Below are 22,631 nucleotides of genomic sequence, written 5' to 3'. Positions count from 1 at the left end.
ACTCCCAGCATGTACTCACTGTAAGGGCATTCTAGGAGTTGTAGTCCTGCAATAGCTAGCGGGTGGTCGGGGAGCGAAGCTGTGCAAAAAAGTCGCAGGTGAGACTTTTTGTGCAACTTTTTTTTACTTTCATTTTCACAGGCACGGTGAGACAAGCGGGAAGGAAATGTACAGGAGGGTGACAAGCTTGTCACCCGCCCGTACATCTCCCGCCCACGCAACACTACTACAACTCCCAGCATGTCCTTACTTATAGGGCATGCTGTGAATTGTAGTGATGCAATGGGGGCAGGTGACAAGCTTGTCACTCGCTTGCACATCTCCCCCCCCCCCCCCCCCCCAGCCCTGCTGCATGAATACAACTCCCAGCATGTCCTTACTATAAGGGCATGCTGGGAGTTGTAGTCATGCGGTGCGGACGGGAAATAGGCGGGTGGGTTTCAATGAATGTACTAACCCATTTTTCTTGGTTTTTTTTTCCCTTCTCATTTCAGATTTTGTTTGTTTAATGTTAATAAAATGGTTAACAAGGGCTTGTGAGGGAGTGTTTTTTTGGAATGAAAGTTTTTTAAACATGTTGTTTTTTATTTATTTACTTTACAGGATTAGTAGTAGAAGCTATCTTATAGACTAAATCCATTACTAAGCCAGGGCTTAGCATTAGCACCAAAAACAGCTAGCACTAACCCCCACTTATTACCCCAGTACCCACCGCCCCAGGGGTGCCAGGAAGAGCCGCTACCAACAGGTCTGGAGCGTCAAATATGGCGCTCCTGGGCCTAGGCGGTAACAGGCTGGTGTTATTTAGGCTGGGGAGGGCCAGTAACAATGGTCCTCGCCTACCCTGGTAACTTCAGGCTGTTGCTGCTTGGTTGGTATTTTGCTGAGAATGAAAATATGGGGAACCCTATACGTTTTTTTTTCTGTATTTTTATTCTCAGACAGATACCAACCAAACAGCAACAGCCTAACGTTACCAGGGTGGGCGAGGACCATTGTTGCTGGCCCTCCCCAGCCTAAATAGTGCCAGCCTGTTACCACCTAGACCCAGGAGTGCCATTTTTGATGCTCGGGGCCTGTTGGTACAGGCTCTTCCCGACACCCCTGTGACTGTAAGTACCGGGTTAATAATTGGGGGTTGTTAGCGCTAGCTGTTTCTGGGGCTAACGCTAAGCCCAGCTTAGTAATGGACTCAGTCTATAAGATGGCTTCCACTACTAAGCCTGTAAAGTAAGTAAATAAATAAAATAAAAAATGCATTTAAAAAACGCTGGTCATCGTAGTCCACCAAATCTGAAGTAGCCCACAGGATAGACATCTGAAATGAAAAGAAAAAAAAATGGGTTCCTACATTTAGGGGGGAAAATATTATTTTTTGCTTATGTGTGCTAAGAAAATGGTATTCTGAAGTGATTTTATTGGTTTTTGCTTATGAGAGCAAAATATATCAACCCCCTGTGATAGTATGATAAATATGTCACACATAAGCAAACCCAAAGCAAAAAAAAGATGCCTACAGAACTTGCTTACCAAAGCAAACAATGATAAATGTCCCCCATAATTTTTTATAAGTAGTAAAATAAAACCTATATAAATTGGGTATCCATGTAATCATATTAACCTACATAATAAAGATAACATGCCATTTTAACCACAAAGTGCACTGCATAGAAATGGAACCCCCAATATTTGCTGAATTGGAGTGGTTCAATCTTTACAATATTTTTTAGTTTTGCCATAGATTTTGTAGTTATATGAGTAATGTGTTTCCAATGTACAATTGATCAAGCTTAACCTGTTGGGGACGAAGGGCGTATGCATACGCCCTTGCGTCCTGGTACTTAAGGACGAAGGGCGTATCCATACGCCCGTGGGAATTTCGGTCCCCGCCGCGTGCCGGGCTGGGACCGGACCGGGGTGACTGCTGATATCTATCAGCAGGCACCCCGTGCAAATGCCCAGGGGGGGTCAATAGACCCCCTCATGTCGGCGATTTGCACCAATTCCGGGTCTATGGTGACCCAGAATAGAAGGTGGATCGTGGTTGTCTAAGACCACTACAATCCCCCTGAAGCGATAGGAGTGAGGTTGCAGGGGTGCCACCCCTCTTATCCCTGCTAGACGCGACCACCAATAGCAGATCGTGGGCGGAGGGGTTTACTTTCGTTTTCCCCGTCCTGCCCACCCACAATAGGCGGGGCAGGACGGGGAAATGACGGGGACCGAACGCCGAAGGTCCACTTACCCCTCCGGAGGCTGCGGGCGATGGAGATCGGCGCGGGCGGCGTGCGGCAGAAGAAGACTGCTCCCTGATCCTACGGAAGCCGGTAAGTTGCCTAGTAACATCTGGAGGGCTACAGTCTGAGACTGTAGCCCTCCAGATGTTGCAAAACTACAACTCCTAGCATGCCCAGACAGCTGTTTGCTGTTTGGGCATGCTGGAATATGTAGTTTTGCAACAGCTGGAGGGCTGCAGTTTGAGACCACTATATAGTGGTCTCTAAACTGTATCCCTCCAGATCTTGCAAAACTACAACTCCTAGCATGCTCAAACAGCTCTTTGCTGTCAAGGCATGCTGGGATTTGTAGTTTTGCAACATCTGGAGTGTCACAGTTTGGAAATCACTGTGCAGTGGTCTATAAACTGTAGCCCTCCAGATGTGGCAAAACTTCAAATCCCAGCATGCGCAAACAGCTGTCTCACCATGCTGGGAGTTGTAGTTGCGTAACCTCCAGCTGTTGCATAACTACATCTCCCAGCATGCCCTTCGGCGATTAGTACATGCTGGGAGTTGTAGTTTTGCAACAGCTGGAGGCACACTGGTTGGAAAATTCTGAGTTAGGTAACAGAACCTAACTGAAGGTTTTCCAACTAGTGTGCCTCCAGCTGTTGCAAAAGTACAACTCCCAGCATGCACGGTATGTCAGTACATGCTGGGAGTTGTAGTTTTGCAACAGCTGGAGGCACACTGGTTGGAAAATACTGTTAGGTAACAGAACCTAACTGAAGGTTTTCCAACCACTGTGCATCCAGCTGTTGCAAAACTACAACTCCCAGCATGCACTGTCAGTGCATGCTGGGAGTTGTGGTTTTGAAACAGCTGGAGGTTCCCCCCCCCCCCCCCCCCCCCCCCATGTGAACGTACAGGGTACATTCACACGGGCAGGTTTACAGTAAGTTTCCTGCTTCAAGTTTGGTCTGTGGTAAATTTTTCGCCGCAGCTCAAACTCCTAGCGGGAAACTCACCATAACACGCCAGTGCGAATGTACCCTAAAAACACTACACTAACACATAATAAAGAGTAATACACTACATATACACCCCCTTACACTGTCCCCCCCCAATAAAAATGAAAAACGTATTGTACGGCAGTGTTTCCAAAACGGAGCCTCCAGCTGTTGTAAAACAACAACTCCCAGCATTTATGGACAGCCACTGACTGTCCAGGCATGCTAGGAGTTAAGCAACAGCTGGAGGCACCCTCTTTTGGAATCACTGGCGTAGAATACCCCTATGTCCACCCCTATGCAATTCCTAATTTAGTCCTCAAATGTGCATGGCGCTCTCTCACTTCAGAGCCCTGTCGTATTTCAAGGAAACCGTTTAGAGCCACATACAGGGTATTTCCGTAATCGGGAGAAATTGCACTAAAAAGTTTGGGGGGCTTTTTCTCCTTTTACCCCTTATGAAAAAGAAAAGTTGGGGTTTACACCAGCCTGTTAGTGTAAAAAAAAAAATGTTTACACTAACATGCTGGTGTTGCCCCATACTTTTTATTTTCACAAGCAGTAAAAGGAAAAAAAGCCCCCCAAAATTAGTAACGCAATTTCTCCTGAGTACTGAAATACCCCATATGTGGGCGTAAAACGCTCTGCGGATGCACAACAAGGCTCAGGAGTGAGAGCGCACCATGTACATTTGAGGCCTAAATTGGTGATTTGCACAGGGGTGGCTGATTTTACAGTGGTTCTGACATAAACGCAAAAACATAAATACCCACATGTGACCCCATTTTGCAAACTACACCCCCCACGGAACGTAACAAGGGGTATAGTGAGCCTGAACACCCCACAGGTGTTTGACGAATTTTCATTAAATTTGGATGGGAAAATGAAAAAAAAAAAATTTCACTAAAATGCTGGTGTTACCCTATATTTTTCATTTTCACAAGGGAAAATAGGAAAAAAGCCCCCCAAAATTTGTAACCCCATTTCCTCTGAGTAAGAACATACCCCATATGTGGATGTAAAGTGCTCGGCGGGCGCACTACAATGCTCAGAAGAGAAGGAACGCCATTGGGATTTTGAAGAGAAAATGTGTCCAGAATTGAAGGCCACATGAGTTTACAAAGCCCCCATAGTGCCTGAACAATGGACCCCCCCCCCACATGTGACCCCATTTTGGAAACTACACCCCTCGTGTAATGTAATAAGGGGTACAGTGAGCATTTACGCCCCACATGTGTCTGACAGATTTTTGGAACAGTGGTCTGTGAAAATGAAAAAATGTATTTTTCATTTGCACAGTCCACTGTTCCAAAGATCTGTCAAACGCCAGTGGGGTGTAAATACTCACTGCACCCCTTATTAAATTCTCTGAGGGGTGTAGTTTCCAAAATGGGGTCACATGTGGGCGGGGGGGTCCACTGTTCTGGCACCACGGGGGGCTTTGTAAACGCACATGGCCCCTGACTACCATTCCAAACGAATTCTCTTTCCAAAAGCTCAATGGCGCTCCTCCTCTTCTGAGCATTGTATTTCTCACGCAGAGCATTTTACATCCTAACATGGGGTATTTCCATACTCAGAAGGGATGGGGTTACAAATTTTGGGGGACATTCTCTCCCATAACCCTTTGTAAAAATGGTAAATTTGGGGAAGAAACTGCACTTTAGTGAAAACATTTTTTCTTTAATTTACACATCCGATTTTAACGAAAAGTCGTCAAACACCTGCTTGGTGTTAAGGCTCACTGGACCCCCTGTTATGTGACTTGAGGGGTGTAGTTTCCAAAATGGTATGCCATGTGGGGTGTTCTGGCACCATGGGGGCTTCCTAAATGTGACATGCCCCCCAAAAACCATTTCAGCAAAATTCACTCTCCAAAATCCCATTGTCGCTCCTTCCCTTCTGTGCCCTCTACTGCGCCTGCCGAACACTTGACATACACATATGAGATATTTCCTTACTCGAGAGAAATTGGGTTACAAATTTTTGGAGGCTTTTTCTCCTATTACCACTTGTAAAAATTCAAAAACTGGGTCTACAAGAACATGCGAGTGTAAAAAATGAAGATTTTGAATTTTCTCCTTCACTTTGCTGCTATTCCTGTGAAACACCTAAAGGGTTAACAAACTTACTGAATGTCATTTTGGATACTTTGAGGGGTGCAGTTTTTATAATTGGGTCATTTGTGGGGTATTTCTAATAGGAAGGCCCTTCAAATCCACTTCAAACCTGAACTGGTCCCTAAAAAATTCAGATTTTGAACATGAACATTTTGATGCTGAACTTTGAAACCCTCTGATGTCTTCCAAAAGTAAAAACATGTCAATTTTATGATGCAAATATAAAGTAGACATATTGTATTTGTGAATCAATATATAATTTATTTGGAATGTCTATTTTCCTTACAAGCAGAGAGCTTCAAAGTTAGAAAAATGCAAAATTTTCAAATTTTTCATCAAATTTTGGAATTTTTCACCAAGAAATTATGTAAGTATCGACAAAAATTTGCCACTACCATAAAGTAGAATATGTCACGAAAAAACAATCTCGGAATCAAATTTATAAGTAAAAGCATCCCAGAGTTATTAATGCTTAAAGTGACAGTGGTCAGATTTGCAAAAAATGCTCCCGTCCTTAGTGTTATAATGGGCTCCGTCCCCAAGGGGTTAAGATAAGCCCTCAAATGGGTCTGTAGATGGAAAATTGAAAGAGTTATAGATTTTAAAAAGAGGGAAAAAAATTTAAAAAAAATGAAAATTCACAGTATTATTAAGGAGTTAAATATAATAGGATATGCAATACCCTTCTCTCCCTCTATATCAGTCTGTCACTTACCCCTTTACTGTATAGCACCCTGGAATAAAAGGTTCTATAAAAATAATTAGTTGGAGCCGGACCGCTGAGGCCCCTACCTTTCCCAAAAGTAAAAATAAAAAAGTCCATTTGGTGTTTCTCCTGCACAGTGGCACTCCTGGCAAGCTGTTTGCAGAGAACTGAACATTGTTCCATTAACTTGAAAATCTGTAAAACAGTAGTAGCACTTAAATAGTACTGAGGCCCCTTCAGTCAGACACAGGAAGTATACCTTTAGGTGCCACGTAAAATAACACAATTTCTTTGGAATGCCATATGTGTATGTAGAAACTGGTCCATTCTTCTTTTAAATTCCAGTTTCAGGTAAAATTGAGCTGTTACGTAAACGAATTCAAGACCAACAAGACCAAGTCCAACAACTGAAGAGTTCAGCTAATGAACTAAGGACAGAGAAACTTAATATTTCTAGTAGGCTCCAACGTCGACAACAACTGGAGGAACAGAATGTTGAACTTACCACTGAGCTGCAGTGTTTGTCAAGAGAGATTAAGGCAAGTTTAACTACATGATGTAAATGCTGATTTGTAAAAGCTTTTTTTATGTAACACTTTAGCCATCTAATGTAAAAGTAAGAATATCAAGAAAAGTGTTCAAGCATTGACTGTTAAAGGGAATCTGTGAGTTCTGTGTAAGGTATGGAGCTGCAGACACGATCAGTTGGGTCAAAGTAAGATAAAACGAACTGTGGCTTTGTGTACATTGATGACAGTTAGTAAAACTGCAAGAGGCAGCGCCGAGCTCAGCAGCACGCCTTCTCCTCCTTCTCCCTCCTTTGCCCAGCATGGCACTGCCTCTCCTACTCTGTAGCTGTACAGATCTATAAACAGCCATCACAGTAACTAAAGGTACAGGTAGTTTTATCTTACTATGATCTAACTGCTGGTGTTTTTAGCTTTGTACCGCATGGTAAGCTGACAAAGTACCTTTAAATCCTAATAGGTTTTATGGGGTTAAATGCTGTTCAAACATGTGTTCTTTTGGCATACGTTACACAGATTCATGTTTGGAGACTGACTATTTTGGTGAGGAAACATTGAAGCCTGGAAAAACATTTGACATGTTCTAGCGATGTTTAAATTTTTTTTTTTTTACAACAGTGGTCTAAGTGTTCAGACCTTCACCAATCAGGATGACGAGCCAGGAGAAGTCTGCACTGCCCCACGCTGCTCTCCCTGCCTCTGTGTCACATGATCGAGACACGCTCATAGACTTAAATTGCGATTTGTCTTGCACTGAGAGCGCACTTCTCCCAGCTCGTTCTCGGGATTGGTGGAGGTCTGAACACCTAGGACATGTTAGGGCTGGGCGCTATACCGGTTCATACAAAATACCGAAATTTTTGTCCTGCACGATATGAATTTTTCCCCATACCGCAATACCAGTTTAGCCCCTCCCCCTCGAGAATGAATAAATTATCAGCCCAGCAGTCCCCACATGGGGGAACTAATCATATGTGACCCGCAAACGCTGTTTTGCCCTGCCCCCCCCCACCCCAATTAATTATCAGCCCAGCACTGCGCTGTCCCCATCGGGGTATTACTCACATGATACCCGCAAGCGCTGCCCTCCTCGTCCTTCTGTTTGTTGCGGCCGCCGGCGCTGACACACTATAGCTGTATCCCCATGCCCAGGCTGCAAAAGTTAGACAAAATAAACATTAACTCACCTTCCCTGTCGGTCCGGACCAGCTTCCTAGGAATGGAACATCTGACAGCCGTCAGCCTATCACCGGCGCAGCGATGTTCCGCCTCGGCCAGTGATAGGTTGAGCGCACTGTCATGTAAGAAGCCGACTTCTTACATGACAGTGGGCTCAGCCTATCACCGGCCGAGGCGGAACATCGCTGCGGCCGGTGATAGGCTGACGGCTGTCCGACGTTCACGTCCCCAGGAAGAGCGTAAGGCCAACGTAGGAACATGCGTTAAAGTTTATTTTTGTTTACCTTTACAGCCCGGGCATAGGGATACAGCTATAGAGTGTCAGCTCCGGCGACAAACAGGAGGATGAGGAGGGCAGCGCTTGCGGGTGACCAATGAGTAGTACCCCGATGGGGACAGTGCAGTGCTGGGCTAATAATAAATTTGGGGGTGGGGGGAGAGGAGGGGAATACCGTTATATACTGTGGAACCGCCATAAGTTACAAAAATACCACGATACACATATTTGGTCATACCGCTCAGCCCTAGGCTATGTCAAACGTTTTTTCAAATGACAGTGGCCATTTAAACACTGTAAAAAGAGCCTTCTAGGATATAGTCACATAGGACAGAAATGACACAGATTTAGTGCCCTAATTTGTGGGCAAAAAATCTGCTTAATTTCCACTGGCATATCTGTACCAAATCATGCTCATTTTGGTGCAGAGTCTGACTGGAAAAAAGTAAATCAGTTAAAAATCTGCAGTTGTGGGTTTTGCTACATTCCATTAAAGGTGGAAGTTGGGGGGTGAAAATCCACAGCATGTATCCCCAGCATAAACTTACTTGCTACTGATTTTAAATCTTTTCATTCCATACTTAATGAGTCAAACAATAACACCTTATATTTAAAAAAAAAAAAAAAAAAAAAATATATTTATTACATCAGTACTATATTTAACATATATTATACATATCCATACAAGAACCATTAACCCAAAGTGGGCTGTCCCGGACCAGCATGAACATAAAAGGAGTACTCAGGTGAAGGACATCTGCAGCAAAATATAACTTATCCCCTACCCACAGGATAGGGGATAAGTGTTTGATCGCGGGTGGTCCGATCGCTGGGACCCCCCGCGATCTCCTGCACAGGGCCACAGCTCTGTTGGGCTCTCCTGTGGCTCTCCCATGCAGGAGCCGTGCTGGCCGCAGCATGACGCTGCGGCCGACACACCTCCATGTAGTTCTATGGGAGAGGTGGGGAGGCAGTGTTAGTGCCTCTCCCGGGGAACTGTATGAGAGGGGGCATACCGTCAACCTCAGAGAGGTCGACGCTACACGCATTAGCCGCTCACATAGAGTGGCAAAGCGAGGCCCCGTTTGGGAGATCGCGGGGGGTCCCAGCGGTCGGAAGGTGATAGGGGATAAGTTGTATTTTGCTGTAGAATAAGTGCCACTAAGCAAAGGAATGAATGTATGAGCAGCACAATGGTATTATAGTGCACACAGTCCCATCAATATCTGTGCAACTGAAGGTGTAAGTGTGCAAAATGATCCATTAAAGGTAAAAGATTGGTAGATTGTGACATCAGACTGAGAAACCAATCACGCGTTACACATGACACTTTGTTTACTTGCTCTCATCCATTCACTCACCTTACCTTTATGAGCAGCAGTGCACAGAACTTCAGCATTGACCTGTTCAAGTTAATGGGGCAACACTGCAGTTCACCGCCAATAGTACAGCCATTTGTAAACATGAGTGCAAGTTAATATTAAAGGCTGCCATGCTCACATGATTCTATAGACAAGTGGTTGGGCAGGAGTTGGACTCAAGCTGATATTGATGGCTTTTCCAGAGGATAGGCCATAACATTTTACAGGCTGGATAACCCCTTTAATTCATTTTTGTAATATATTATATTATTTTAAAAATTGTTTCACTTTGGCAAAATAGGGATTTATTCTTTGAAATGTAGGGCTTAAGAGCATGACATGAAAACCCCCAAAAGAGGATGTGGTTCTATACTGTGAGATAATGCTGGTGCAGTTATCAGATAAGTGTACAACATTCTAAGAATGTGCCCTCTGCCTTCAGTGACTATATTAACAATTATGGCTAAGTTCATATTGGATTCATTAGAAACTGGCTTGTGGTTAACAAACTAACTACAGGGATAATTTGTATGACTTTTCTACAGCACAATGGCTGTTGCACATATTTTTAACTACTACTCAGCACCTAGTGTTGCCATTCATAAAATTAGACCAGAGTCTTTAGCAACATAGTGGCAATGTACAAATTAAGTCAGTTTAAGCATCTTTAGCTCTGGCGTGGCTTCTCGTGTTTGGAGAGTAATAAAGTTGGACCGTATAATCACTAGGCTCTCTGTAGCCACCTACAAAATAAATAAGTGTGCAGTAACTAAACAATGGTGTCTTTGCAAGTTCATATTTCTTTGTTCTTGTATCACATCATTCATCATTAAAATGCTTGACTCAAGCAATACTCCTGCATGCTACATTATGCTTATACATGATTTTATTTTATTCATTTTTTTTCTGTTCAGGAAGCCCGAGAGCAAGTTTTCCCATTGGAAGCTACTCTTGAAAAACTACAACAAGAGAAACGGGAAATTCTAGAGCGAAAAGACTCCAGCAACAGAGCAGCACAAGAAAAGGTAAAGTGTCACATCTTCATTTGTAAACAACTCAGCTGAGCAGAGTAGATCCACGTGCGTTTGATTTCTCGGTTGTTTAATTTGGGGACACAGTAGTTTAGTGTCAATAGGAGGCAGACACAAGTCTGGTTTCTCCAGACCAGTTCTTCTTTCATGTTAGTTAGGTTTTTCTCCCTTTTTCTAGGTCTTCTAGACTCCAGGGCACAGCTGGTAACCTAGACCCACTCTGATACCTCCCTATGTGACCAGGACCCAGTCTATAATGCTGATGGACTGTTAACCCTTGGTTGCCACTTCCTGGGCCTAAGATGTTAAAGGGGTACTCCGGTGAAAACCTTTTTTCTTTTAAATCAACTGGTGCCAGAAAGTTAAACAGATTTGTAAATTACTTAGATTAAAAAATCTTAATCCTTCCTGTACTTATTAGCTGCTGAATACTACTGAGGAAAGTTTTTTCTTTTTGGAATTCTCTCTGATGACATCACGAGCACAGTGCTCTTTGCTGACATCATTATAATAATAATAATAACTCTATATTTATTGTTGTCCTTAGTGGGATTTGAACCCAAGGCCCCAGCACTGCAAGGCAGCAGTGCTAACCACTGAGCCACCATGCTGCCCTTAGCATACATCTGCTATGTACGGTTGCTAAAATGGACAGAGATGTCAGCAGAGAGCACTGTGGTCGTGATGCCATCAGTGTTCCAAAAAGAAAGGAATTTCCTCTGTAGCATTCAGCAGCTAATAAGTACTGGAAGGATTAAAAAATTTGAATAGAAGTAATTTACAAATATGTTTAACTTTCTGGCACCAGTTGATTTAAAAGGAAAAAGGTTTTCACCAGAGTACCCCTTTAAGGCAACAATCTCAGTCTAGCTGTCTGTTCACCTCTGCATACTGAGCCATTACCACCCACCCCTGCCCTCCTTGCCCTTGAGAGCAGGCACGTAGTCTTCATAAATAGTTTAAAGGGGTTATCACATAAGGATTACAATAATTGTATATGTACAATGCATTCAGAGAGTATTTAGACCCTCTCACTTTTTTAACATTTTGTCATGTTGAGGCTTTGTGTTAAGATCAAACATATTTACGTTTTCCCCTATCACTCTGCACTCAATACACCATAATAAGAAAGTAAAAACTACTAAGTAATTTTGCATGGACATTAGTATTCAGACTCCCTTGCTATGCCATTCATTTCTTTTGATTATCTTTCTACATCTTAATTTGACTCCACCAGTGGTAAATTCAGGATACTCCAATAAATAGACCATCATAACAAAATTGCTACCTCTGAAATATATAAACCCTACAAAGAACAACATTAGACTAGAATACAATAAAACATCGATAATGTCTTTATTAATTAATCCATCAGTAAGAACAAAAATTTGAAAAATACTCAGAATAGGAAAATAGACCATACGAAGGAAATGGCAGTGTGAACAAGTGCAAAGTAATACATTTTGAAATATGTTTAATCATGAGGGGAAAACAACTGGCTGTAGCACTCAGAGACAGAATTTTGTGGAGGCATATACAGTATCTGGAGAAGGGTACAAAAAAATTTTGCTGCACTTAAAGCTCCAAAGAGAAAGCACATGGGAGAAACTTAAGGTGGTCAAACATCATTGCAACACTCCACCAATCTGGACTTTATGAAAAGAGTCCAGATAAAAGTCTCATGAGGTAAAATACACTTAAAAGCCCCTCCCTGAAGTCTGCAAAAATAGAAAAAAAAAAAGTAATAAAAAGAAGGACTCTTATGGTCTTCTGAAACCAAAATGTTACTATTTGGACTCAATTTTTTATTTTTTTTTAAACTTTATTTATGAATTTCAAAGTAAGTACAAGCGCACTTTGACTATGGAAGAAAAGTACAAAAACAATACAGTAAAAGGAACATAAACAGCAGAACATAACAGTCCCATACTATCGACATATTGAGGTATAAGATCTAGTGTGAGATAACAGACTAAAATCATAATGACAGTCCGGCCAAAAATAATGCAGAATGAAATGAATACTCCTAAGTCGGTGAAGGTTGGGGGGGCACCCCACTAAGTGAGACAGCAATAACTCGCAACCAATGCTCAAGTAAGGCGATTCGGCCTCTAGCACCACTATGTCTAGCTATTAAGGTTTCAAGGGTGAGGTTGTGATGGACCACAGCCATAATGGCAGGAAGACCCGGCAAGTCAGTAGACGAGCAATAGAGGTCCGCACTACTGTGAGGATATGGTACAGTACAAGAGAGGGGCCGACAGGAACCTGCTCTAAGGTCAAAAATAGAAGGGCCACCTCTGGGCCCCAAGGGAAAGGACAACCTAGGAGAGTGTCTAATAAGGCCTTGATTCTAGCCCACAGGGGGCGTAGTTTCTCGCAGGTCCACCAGATGTGAAGAAGCGTACCAGGCTCATTTGAGCACCTCCAGCACATTGGAGAAACTGCAGGGTATATTTTAGATAGGCGCATCGGGGTATAATACCACCAATACAGCAGTTTCCTAGAAGCTTCAAGGTGGTTAGCACATCTAGAGTGTCTTCTATGCAGATGAAAAACAAAGCTCCATTGCTCCTTTGAAAAAGAGCATGCCAGGTCCTCCTCCCATCTAGACTGAAATACATAGCGTTCAGGAGTGTCGATCGCAAGTAATGCAGAGTATGAGAGAGAAATACCTCGCGCTGCGGAGTTGGAATTAAAAAATAGCTTTTCATAAGGGGTGTGAGGAAGGGTACCAGGCCACTGGAGGGAGCGTATGAAGTGTCTCAGGCGTAAGTACTTATAAAAGTCCTTATGAGATATTGAGTAGGCTGATACTATGTCAGTGAAGGACCTAAGACCCTCCGGGGTCCAGATAGCACCCACCGATCGAATACCTGCCGCTATCCAAGGCCCAAAGTCAATGTCCATCAAAGGGTCCCCAATTGCCTTCAACGGAATGTCCACCAACCTATTGGGACATAATGTTCAAGCCACACTCGATTCACTCCACAACCTCACGGCTGCTGCAATAGTAGAATAGGGAGAAGAAAGAACAGAGGAGGGAGAAAAACGAAGAGCCCACATGAAGCTATTAAGGGATGAGGTACCTATCAAAGCTGCCTCCAGGTCAACCCAATGAGGAGGATCATCACCCAACCACCATTTTTTCAATTGGTCGAAAAGCACAGCATGGTAATAAGTTTTTAGGTTAGAGACTCCAATTCCCCCATCCCTCACCGGCTGATATAACAGGTGAGCACTGACCCTAGGTCGTCTGCCCGCCCAAATAAATTGTAGAAGCAATTTTTGCAGTAGGGCGATAACTTTGGCAGGTATTATAATCAGGATATTCCGGTAGGAATATAATATTTTGGGGAGAAGCATCATCTTTGATGCCGCTATTCGCCCCGACCACGACACTGGCAGCGACGAATAATGTGCAATCTCTATGACTATGTGGGAACGCAGTAGGGTGAAATTAGTGGGAACCATATTAGCAGGTAGTGTCATCAGAGCAATACCCAGGTATGGTATATGGTCATGCATCCAAATAAAGGGAAATTTACATTGGAGTATATTCTGCACAGTTAGAGGGATATTAATAGGTAGGACATGCGTCTTTGACGGGTTAATCTTATAGTAACTAGCTAGACCAAAATCATTAATGATATGCATCACCGGATCCAAGGACACCTGTGGGTCAGAGAGGCAAATCAGGACATCATCCGCGAACAGTCCTATACGGTGTTCAACAGTGCCTACAGTTATACCCCTAATCTGGGTACACTCCATAATGCGTTGGGCAAAGGGCTCCATAACAAGGGTGAAAATCAAGGGGGATAAGGGTCACCCCTGCCTAGTACCATTGCTTAGGGTTAATCTATCGGACAGACCGCCATTGGAGAAGACCCTAGCAGAGGTTGAAGTATACAGAGCCATAATAGCAGTTATAGCTTCCGGAGGAAAGCCAAATTTCCCCAAGACGTCTATCAGATATCCCCAATGAACGCGGTCGAATGCCTTCTCCGCGTCCAGAGAGAGGAGCAGAGAAGGCGTTCGGTCCACGCGAGCCCTAGCAATGATGTCCACAAACCTCCTGGTGCCATCCAACGTCTGGCGACCCTTGATGAATCCCACCTTATCCTTGTACACCAGGGAGGGCAAAATTGCATTAAGTCGAGAGGCCAGAACCATGGCATAGAGTTTAATATCGCTGTTAAGAAGCGATATTGGCCTGTAGTTAGCTGCATTGTCAAGTGGCTTCCCCGGCTTGGGAATGGTGACAACCAAGGCCTCTAACATTTCAGCCGGTGGAGACCCCACCCGAGCAATGCTATTAAAGGTCCTAGTTAAATAGAACTCATTGGTGATCCCATCAGGGCCAGGAGACTTTAAGAGCTTCAGCGCTTTAATGGCGGACAGCACCTCCTCATCCGAAAAGGGGGAGCTCAGGTCAGCTATCTGATCTGCAGAAAGGGAGGGTAAAGACACAGAAGACAAGAACAAAGAGATAGGCCATAATAACCCAACAACATCAATTCGCATAGTGCTGCCACTAACATAAATGGAGATAGCATCGAAGTCTCAAGGACCATCACCGGACTCAGTGACCTCAAGGTGGCAGTCATTCGTGCCTCATAGATCGCAGAAACATGTGGAAATGGGACAAATGTAACATAAAGACAAACAGGACAAACCGACAAAAAAACAACAAACAGAACAGTAGTGTAGACATTTTTAACCCCTTAAGGACCAGGCCATTTTACACCTTAAGGACCAGAGCGTTTTTTGCAAATCTGACCACTGTCACTTTAAACATTAATAACTCTGGAATGCTTTTAGTTATCATTCTGATTACGAGATAATTTTTTCGTGACATATTCTACTTTAACTTAGTGGTAACATTTTATGGTAACTTGCATCCTTTCTTGGTGAAAAATCCCCAAATTTGATGGAAAAAATGAAAATTTTGCATTTTTCTAACTTTGAAGCTCTCTGCTTGTAAGGAAAATGGATATTCAAAATAAAAATGTTTTGGGTTCACATATACAATACGTCTACTTTATGTTTGCATCATAAAATTTATGAGTTTTTACTTTTGGAAGACACCAGAGGGCTTCAAAGTTCAGCAGCAATTTTGAAATTTTTCACAAAATTTTCAAACTCACTATTTTTCAGGGACCAGTTCAGTTTTGAAGTGGATTTGAAGGGTCTTCATATTAGAAATACCCCATTATAAAAACTGCACCCCCCAAAGTATTCAAAATGACATTCAATAAGTGTATTAACCCTTTAGGTGTTTCACAGGAATAGCAGCAAAGTGAAGGAGAAAATTCAAAATCTTCATTTTTTACGCTCGCATGTTCTTGTAGACCCAATTTTTTTTATTTTTACAAGGGGTAAAAAGGAGAACATTTTTACTTGTATTTGAAACCCAATTTCTCTCGAGTAAGCACATACCTCATATGTCTATGTTAATTTTTCGGCGGGCGCAGTAGAGGGCTCAGAAGGGAAGGAGCGACAAATGGTTTTTGGGGGGCATGTTACCTTTAGGAAGTCCCTATGGTGCCAGGACAGCAAAAAAAACACATGGCATACCATTTTGGAAACTAGACCCCTCGGGGAACGTAACAAGGGGTAAAGTGAACCTTAATACCCTACAGCTGCTTCACGACTTTTGCATATGTAAAAAAAAAAAATGGTTTCCCAAAATTTTTTACATTTTTAAAAAGGGTAATAGCAGAAAATACCCCCAAAATTTTAAGCCCAATTTCTCCCGATTCAGAAAACACCCCATATGTGGGAGAAAAGTGCTCTGCTGGCATACTACAGGTCTCAGAAGAGAAGGAGTCACATTTGGCTTTTTGAAAGAAAATTTTGCTCTGGGGGCATGCCGCATTTAGGAAGCCCCTATGGTGCCAGAACAGCAAAAAAAAAAAAAAAAAACACATGGCATATCATTTTGGAAGCTAGACCCCTCGGGGAACGTAACAAGGGGTAATGTGAACCTTAATACCCTACAGGTGTTTCACGACTTTTGCATATGTGAAAAAAATTATTTAATTTTTTTACCTAAAATGCTTGTTTTCTCAAAAATTTTACATTTTTTAAAAGGGTAATAGCAGAAAATACCCCCCAAAATTTGAAACAATTTCTCCCGAGTACGGCGATACCCCATATGTGGCCCTAAACTGTTGCCTTGAAATGCGACAGGGCTCCAAAGTGAGAGCGCCATTCGCATTTGAGGCCTAAATTAGGGACTTGCATAGGGGTGGACATAGGGGTACGCCAGTGATTCCCAAACAGGGTGCCTCCAGCTGTTGTAAAACTCCCAGCATGCCTGGACAGTCAGTGGCTATCTGGCAATACTGGGAGTAGTTGTTTTGCAACAGCTGGAGGCTCCGTTTTGGAATCAGTGGCGAACCAGACGTTTTTCATTTTTATTGGGGAGGGGAGGGGAGGGGTGTGTGTATATGTAGTGTTTTTTACTTTTTATTTTATTTTTTGTTAGTGTAGTGTAATGTAGCGTTTTTAGGGTACAGTCGCACGGGCGGGGGTTCACAGTAGTTTCTCGCTGGCAGCTTGAGGTCAAACTTGCAGCCGGATACTTACTGTAAACATCTGCCCATGTGAGTGTACCCTGTACCTTCTCATTGGGGGGGAGAAACATCCAGCTGTTGCAAAACTACAACTCCCAGCATGTACGGTCTATCAGTGCATGCTGGGAGTTGTAGTTTTGCAACCGCTGGAGGCTCCGTTTTGGAAACAGTGGCGTACCAGACCTTTTTCATTTTTATTGGGGAGGGGGGCTGTGTAGGGGTATGTGTATATGTAGTGTTTTTTACTTTTTATTTTATTGTGTGTTAGTGTAGTGTAGTGTTTTTAGGATACAGTCACACGGACGGGGGTTCACAGTAGTTTCTCGCTGGCAGTTTGAGCTGCGGCAGAAAATTTGCCGCAGCTCAAACTTGCAGCCGGATACTTACTGTAAACCTCCGCCCATGTGAGTGTACCCTGTACGTTCACATTGAGGGGGGGGGAGGGGGAGAAACATCCAGCTGTTGCAAAACTACAACTCCCAGCATGTACGGTCTATCAGTGCATGCTGGGAATTGTAGTTTTGCAACAGCTGGAGGCACACTGGTTGTGAAACACCGAGTTTGGTAACAAACTCAGTGTTTTGCAACCAGTGTGCCTTCAGCTGTTGCAAAAGCTACAACCCCCAGCATGTACGGACAGCGGAAGGGCATGCTGGGTCTTGTAGGTATGCAACAGCCGGAGGCATACTACTTTGGCTGGGGATGCTGGGGATTGTAGTTATGCAACAGCTGGAGACACACTGGTTTGCTACTTAACTCAGTGTGCCTTCAGCTGTTGCAAAACTACAACTCTCAGCAGTCAACGACAGCCAACGGGCATGCTGGGAGTTGTAGTTATGCAACCAGCAGATGCACCACTACAACTCCCAGCATGCACTTTAGCTGATTGTGCAAGCTGGGAGTTGTAGTTATACAACAGCTGAAGGTACACTTTTCCATAGAAAAAATGTGCCTCCAGCTGTTGCAAAACTATAAGTCCCAGCATACCCATAAGGGAATGCTGGGAGTTGTGGTGGTCTGCCTCCTGCTGTTGCATAACTACAGCTCCCAGCATGCCCTTTTTGCATGCTGGGAGCTGTTGCTAAGCAACAGCAGGAGGCTGTCACTCTCCTCCAACTGCAGATCCACGCCGCCGTCGCTCCTGGGGCCCCGATCCCAACAGGGACACCGGGGATCGGGGTCCCCAGCTCCCGGGGTCTTCTTCCCGCTCACGTCCTCCGGAAGAGGGGCGGAGCGGGTTGCGGGAGTGACACCCGCAGCAGGCGCCCTGATTGGTCGGCCGGGAAACCGGCCGACGAATCAGGGCGATCGTGAGGTGGCACCAGTGCCACCTCACCCCTGCTGGCTATGGCTATGGCTGACGGCCCTGATCAGCCAGTAATTTCGGGTCACTGGAGACCCGATTGACCCGGAATCCGCCGCAGATCGCTGGACTGAATTGTCCAGCGATCTGCGGCCATCGCCGACATGGGGGGACATATTTGACCCCCCTGGGCGATATGCCGGGATGCCTGCTGAACGATTTCAGCAGGCATCCGGCACCGGCTCCGCTCCAGCTAGCGGCTGGGGCCGGAAATGCGCAGGGAGTATCCATACGCCATGTGTCCTTAAGGACTTGGAAACGGGGGCGTATGGATACGCCCTGTATCCTTAAGGGGTTAAAGGCCATGTGGTGGACCCTAGAGGGGGTAAATACACAACACTCCCGCAGTTAGGCCACACAAAAACAAGGCAATTCGTCTTAGAAATTACACTTAGATGAAGAAAAAAAAAAAAAAAAACGTAATGAAAGGTGCAATAACCAAGCATACCTCCTCCCAACAAAGTCCCCAGCAATCCCAGACAGTCTGGCTCTGGATCTCTCCACATTGTGCAGAGAGGGAGAGACTGAGGAAAACCATCAAGAGACAAACAGTGTAACATGTCACTTGCGATCCCTCCATTTGCGGTTGGACACAACGCTCCATTCCTCTTCAATCCTGTGAGCAGGGGGTGCCACAGGAGATTTAGCAGCCATATCCACATCAGAGAGGTTCCAATCCACACAGAGCCTCTCCAAGTCCTCAGGAGAGGAGGCAACATGTGTGGAGCCATTCTTGGTAATGATCAGCTGGGAATCCCCTTTTATATGGGATGCCATGCTCCCTCAAAACTCTCGTGCCCACACTAAACTCTACGCCATGCCAAAGTCGCAGCCGACAGGTCCGCATATAACTGTAATTCCGCAAATCGCTCAGGCAGGGATGGTGAAGAGCGAGCCACATTCATCAATTGGTCCTTGATATGAAAGAAGTGGAGGCGGAGAATCACATCTCTTGGTGCAGAGGTAGGTAAGGACTTGGGCTTTGGGAGGCGATGGACCCTGTCCATTAACAGATCCAGAGTGGAGGCTTGGGGCAACAGGAGGGAGAAGTCAGTCAGGAAGGAGTTAAGGTCCTCTGCTTTGACACTTTCTGGAACCTCTCTAACCCTCAGGTTATTGCGGCGTGACCGATCCTCCATATCTGCTATCTTCATCTTAAGAGCCACAACCTCATCCTCCAAGGAATTAGCCAGATCAACCACCTCATTATGGGAAGAGTTGAGCTCCGCCATTTTAGATTCAATGTGCACGGTGCGATTCCCCAAGGAGGAGATCTCACGCTGGATGCTGGAGACTGCCGAATTCAAGTCCATTTTTATGGAAGTTTTCAGCTCCGTCAGCAGGCCTCTCAGGTCTGCAGTACAGGTCTCGGACCCCTGGGGCACGGGGGATCTAGGAGAAGAATGCATCTGCGGCTCTTTGGGCACAGAGGGAGACCACCCCGTCTGCAGGTTAGGAGACAAGCCCGTAGAGGTACCAGGTGCACTGCTGACCTTTGAGGAGGACGAAGCCGGAGAAGCGCTCCCCGTCGCTGGAGTAGCGGAGCCGCATGGAGCCGACAGGGAGCCTGGGTGTGGAGGAGACGCGGCCGCGCCATCTTGAGAGGCCTCCGCCGCAAGGAAGAAGGCTGTGAGCTTCAGCGGGCTCTTCTTACTCCTCTTGTGGGTCATCATCCGGAGGGCACCGCTAGCAGGTACCAGTAAGGAGAAGCAATTGTCAGGGTAATTAAGCTGTGTAGCCGCTGTATGGCCTCACTAGCAGCGGAGAACAAGACTTATGCGACCGCCGCCATGCACTGCCAGGACACGCCCCCACTATTTGGACTCACTTTTAAGCATCATGTCTTGAGGAAACCAGGCATTGCTCCTCACCAATACCATCCCTACAGTGAAACATGCTGTGGAAGTGCCTGTCAGCAGCTGGGAAAGGAAGACTGGTCAAGGTTGAGGAGAATCCCAATGGAGCAAAGTACATAGATATTCTGATCCAGGTTCACCTTCCAATAAGATGATGACCCTAAGCACACAGTCAAAACAGCAAAGCAGTGGCTTAGGACAACTCTGTGAATGTCCTTCAATGGCCCAACCAGAGCCCTGACTGAGATAAATCCCTCAAGGACCCAGCCAATTTTCATTTTTGTGTTTTCATTTTCTTCCTCTCCTTTTTAGAGGAATAACATTTTTATTTTTCCACCTACAGACCCATATGAGGGCTTGTTTTTTGCACAACCAATTGAACTTTGTACTGACACTTTTCATTTTACATAAAACCAAAATATTATTTGTGGACAGAAATTTATAAGAAAACTGCATTTATGCAACTTTTGGGTGGTTTGGTTTTTACACAATAAAAATGACAGGTTCTCTTTATTTTGTAGTTCAATGCGAATAAGACAATACCCAATTTATATAGTTTTTCTGATTGAACCACTTAAAAATGCAATTTTTTTTGTAACAAAATTGGTATGCATAAAATTGTCCCTTTCTGACCCTCATAACTTTTTTATTGTTAATACGTATATGGGGACATATGAAGGCTCTTTTTTGCTTTGTGATCTGTTGATTCTGATATATTCATGTGACAGGGACTTTTAGGTGCAATTTTTGTAAAATGGGAAAATAAGGGTGATTTTTTTTTTTTTTTTTTATTGGGGAGAAGGTTTTATATAATTTTAGAGACATTTTTTATTTTACACTTTTTAAGTGGGACTTTTATTTGCAGTTATTAGATTACATTCACTGTATAATGCTACGCCTATGGTCTCTGTAGTTAGAGTTCTTTTCAAAGTCATCAAGGTAGCTGAGCAGGTCAAAGTGTGCAGGGACCACCAAGGACATGGACATGGTGTCACTCTGGAGGGTTTGGTATGTTCCACAATAGGCAGCAAAACTTGTGGAAGCTTGTGGAAGCTTTTGCCATTCACTAGGTAGCAAGCTGTCATATCCTATGTTGTTTAAAAATTGTCTGACTGACTTACCTTAACACCTTTGAGACTAAGGGCATAGGAGTATGCCCTTGGTCTTTAGTACTTATACGCCCTTTGCATTTTCGATCACCGCCGGTAATCTGGCTTTTTCTCCTTTTACCTCTTGTAAAAATGAAAAAAAAAATGGGTCTACAAGAAAATGGAGATTTTGAGTTTTATCCTCCACATTGCTGCTATTCACGTGAAACACCTAATGGGTAAACAAACATTCTGACTGTCATTTTGAATACTTTGAGAAATGCAGTTTCTATATTTTGGTAATTTATGGGGGATTTCTCACAGAAAGGCCCCTCAAATCCACTTCAAACTGACTGGTCCCTAAAAAATTCAGATTTTGAATTTTTCAGGAAAATTGCTGCTATATATTGAAGCCCTCTAAAGTCTTCAAAAAGTAAAAACATGTCAACTTTATGATGGCAACATAAAGTAGACATATTGTATATGTGATTCAATATATAATTTATTTGGCAATGCAAAAATTTTTGGAATTTTTCACCAAGAAATGATGCTAGTATCAACGAAAATTTACCACTATCTAACAGTATGTCATGAAAAAACAATTTTGGAATCAGAATAAGTAAAAGCGTCCCAGAGTTATTAATGCATAAAGTGACAGAGGTCAGATTTGCAAAACATGTCCTGGTCCTTAAGGTCAAAATGGGCTTCTTCCTTAAGGGGTTAAAGAGCTGTGCGATCATATTAAATGTGCTGCACCGGAGTGTGGGACATTCATTTACAAGAATAAAGCCACTATGCTCTACTATCTTTTGTGTTGCCAAAGGATTTCACCACTGACCTTAATTTATCAAGGAGTCTCTTAACACTTGCCTCCTTCTTAGAAGCGTACCTAATGCCCCAGGCGAGGTGCATCAGTGTCGACAACCCCCCGCCACCCCCCTCCCCCTGAAAAAAAGAAAAAAAAAAGAGACCGCCTAAGAAAAGCCTGGCATTGGATTTAGTGTGTACACCCAACATGGCAACATGGGTCCTGAGGTAAGCGTTAGGCTTTCTACAGCTCCAAAAAGAGTTCATGCCTGTTGGCTGCATTGGCTGCATCTAGTGGCCTAGCCCAGAGCCCATCAGGAATGTCAGGGCCCTATACAGTCAAATAGCCAGGGCCCCAATGCTGCCTATTACCTGTTCCCATCTTGCACCATATCTTTTTTTTTTTTTTTTTTTTTAAAGCTGGCAACCACTAGTTGGTGTGCCTGCAGCATCACATAAAGTATGCTTACGTGCATAGCTACAGCATCCTAAATTTTTTAAGAGGT

The 22,631-nt window shown here is 44.0% G+C and overlaps 1 protein-coding gene across 1 annotated transcript in view; it reads left to right on the top strand.

Moving 5' to 3' along the window:
• The window catches only part of RAD50 (RAD50 double strand break repair protein), a 252,502-nt gene that overhangs the window by 130,938 nt on the left and 98,933 nt on the right, over positions 1-22,631 (top strand). The window contains exons 17-18 of the mRNA XM_056575038.1: positions 6,401-6,594; positions 10,314-10,424. Coding sequence (XP_056431013.1) covers positions 6,401-6,594; positions 10,314-10,424 — 305 coding nt within the window. The remainder of the gene's footprint in view (positions 1-6,400; positions 6,595-10,313; positions 10,425-22,631) is intronic.

This window comes from Hyla sarda, chromosome 4 (assembly GCF_029499605.1).
Source record: "Hyla sarda isolate aHylSar1 chromosome 4, aHylSar1.hap1, whole genome shotgun sequence".
Classification (NCBI taxonomy): Eukaryota; Metazoa; Chordata; class Amphibia; order Anura; family Hylidae; genus Hyla; species Hyla sarda.
This window is presented reverse-complemented; position numbering and strand designations above follow the sequence as displayed.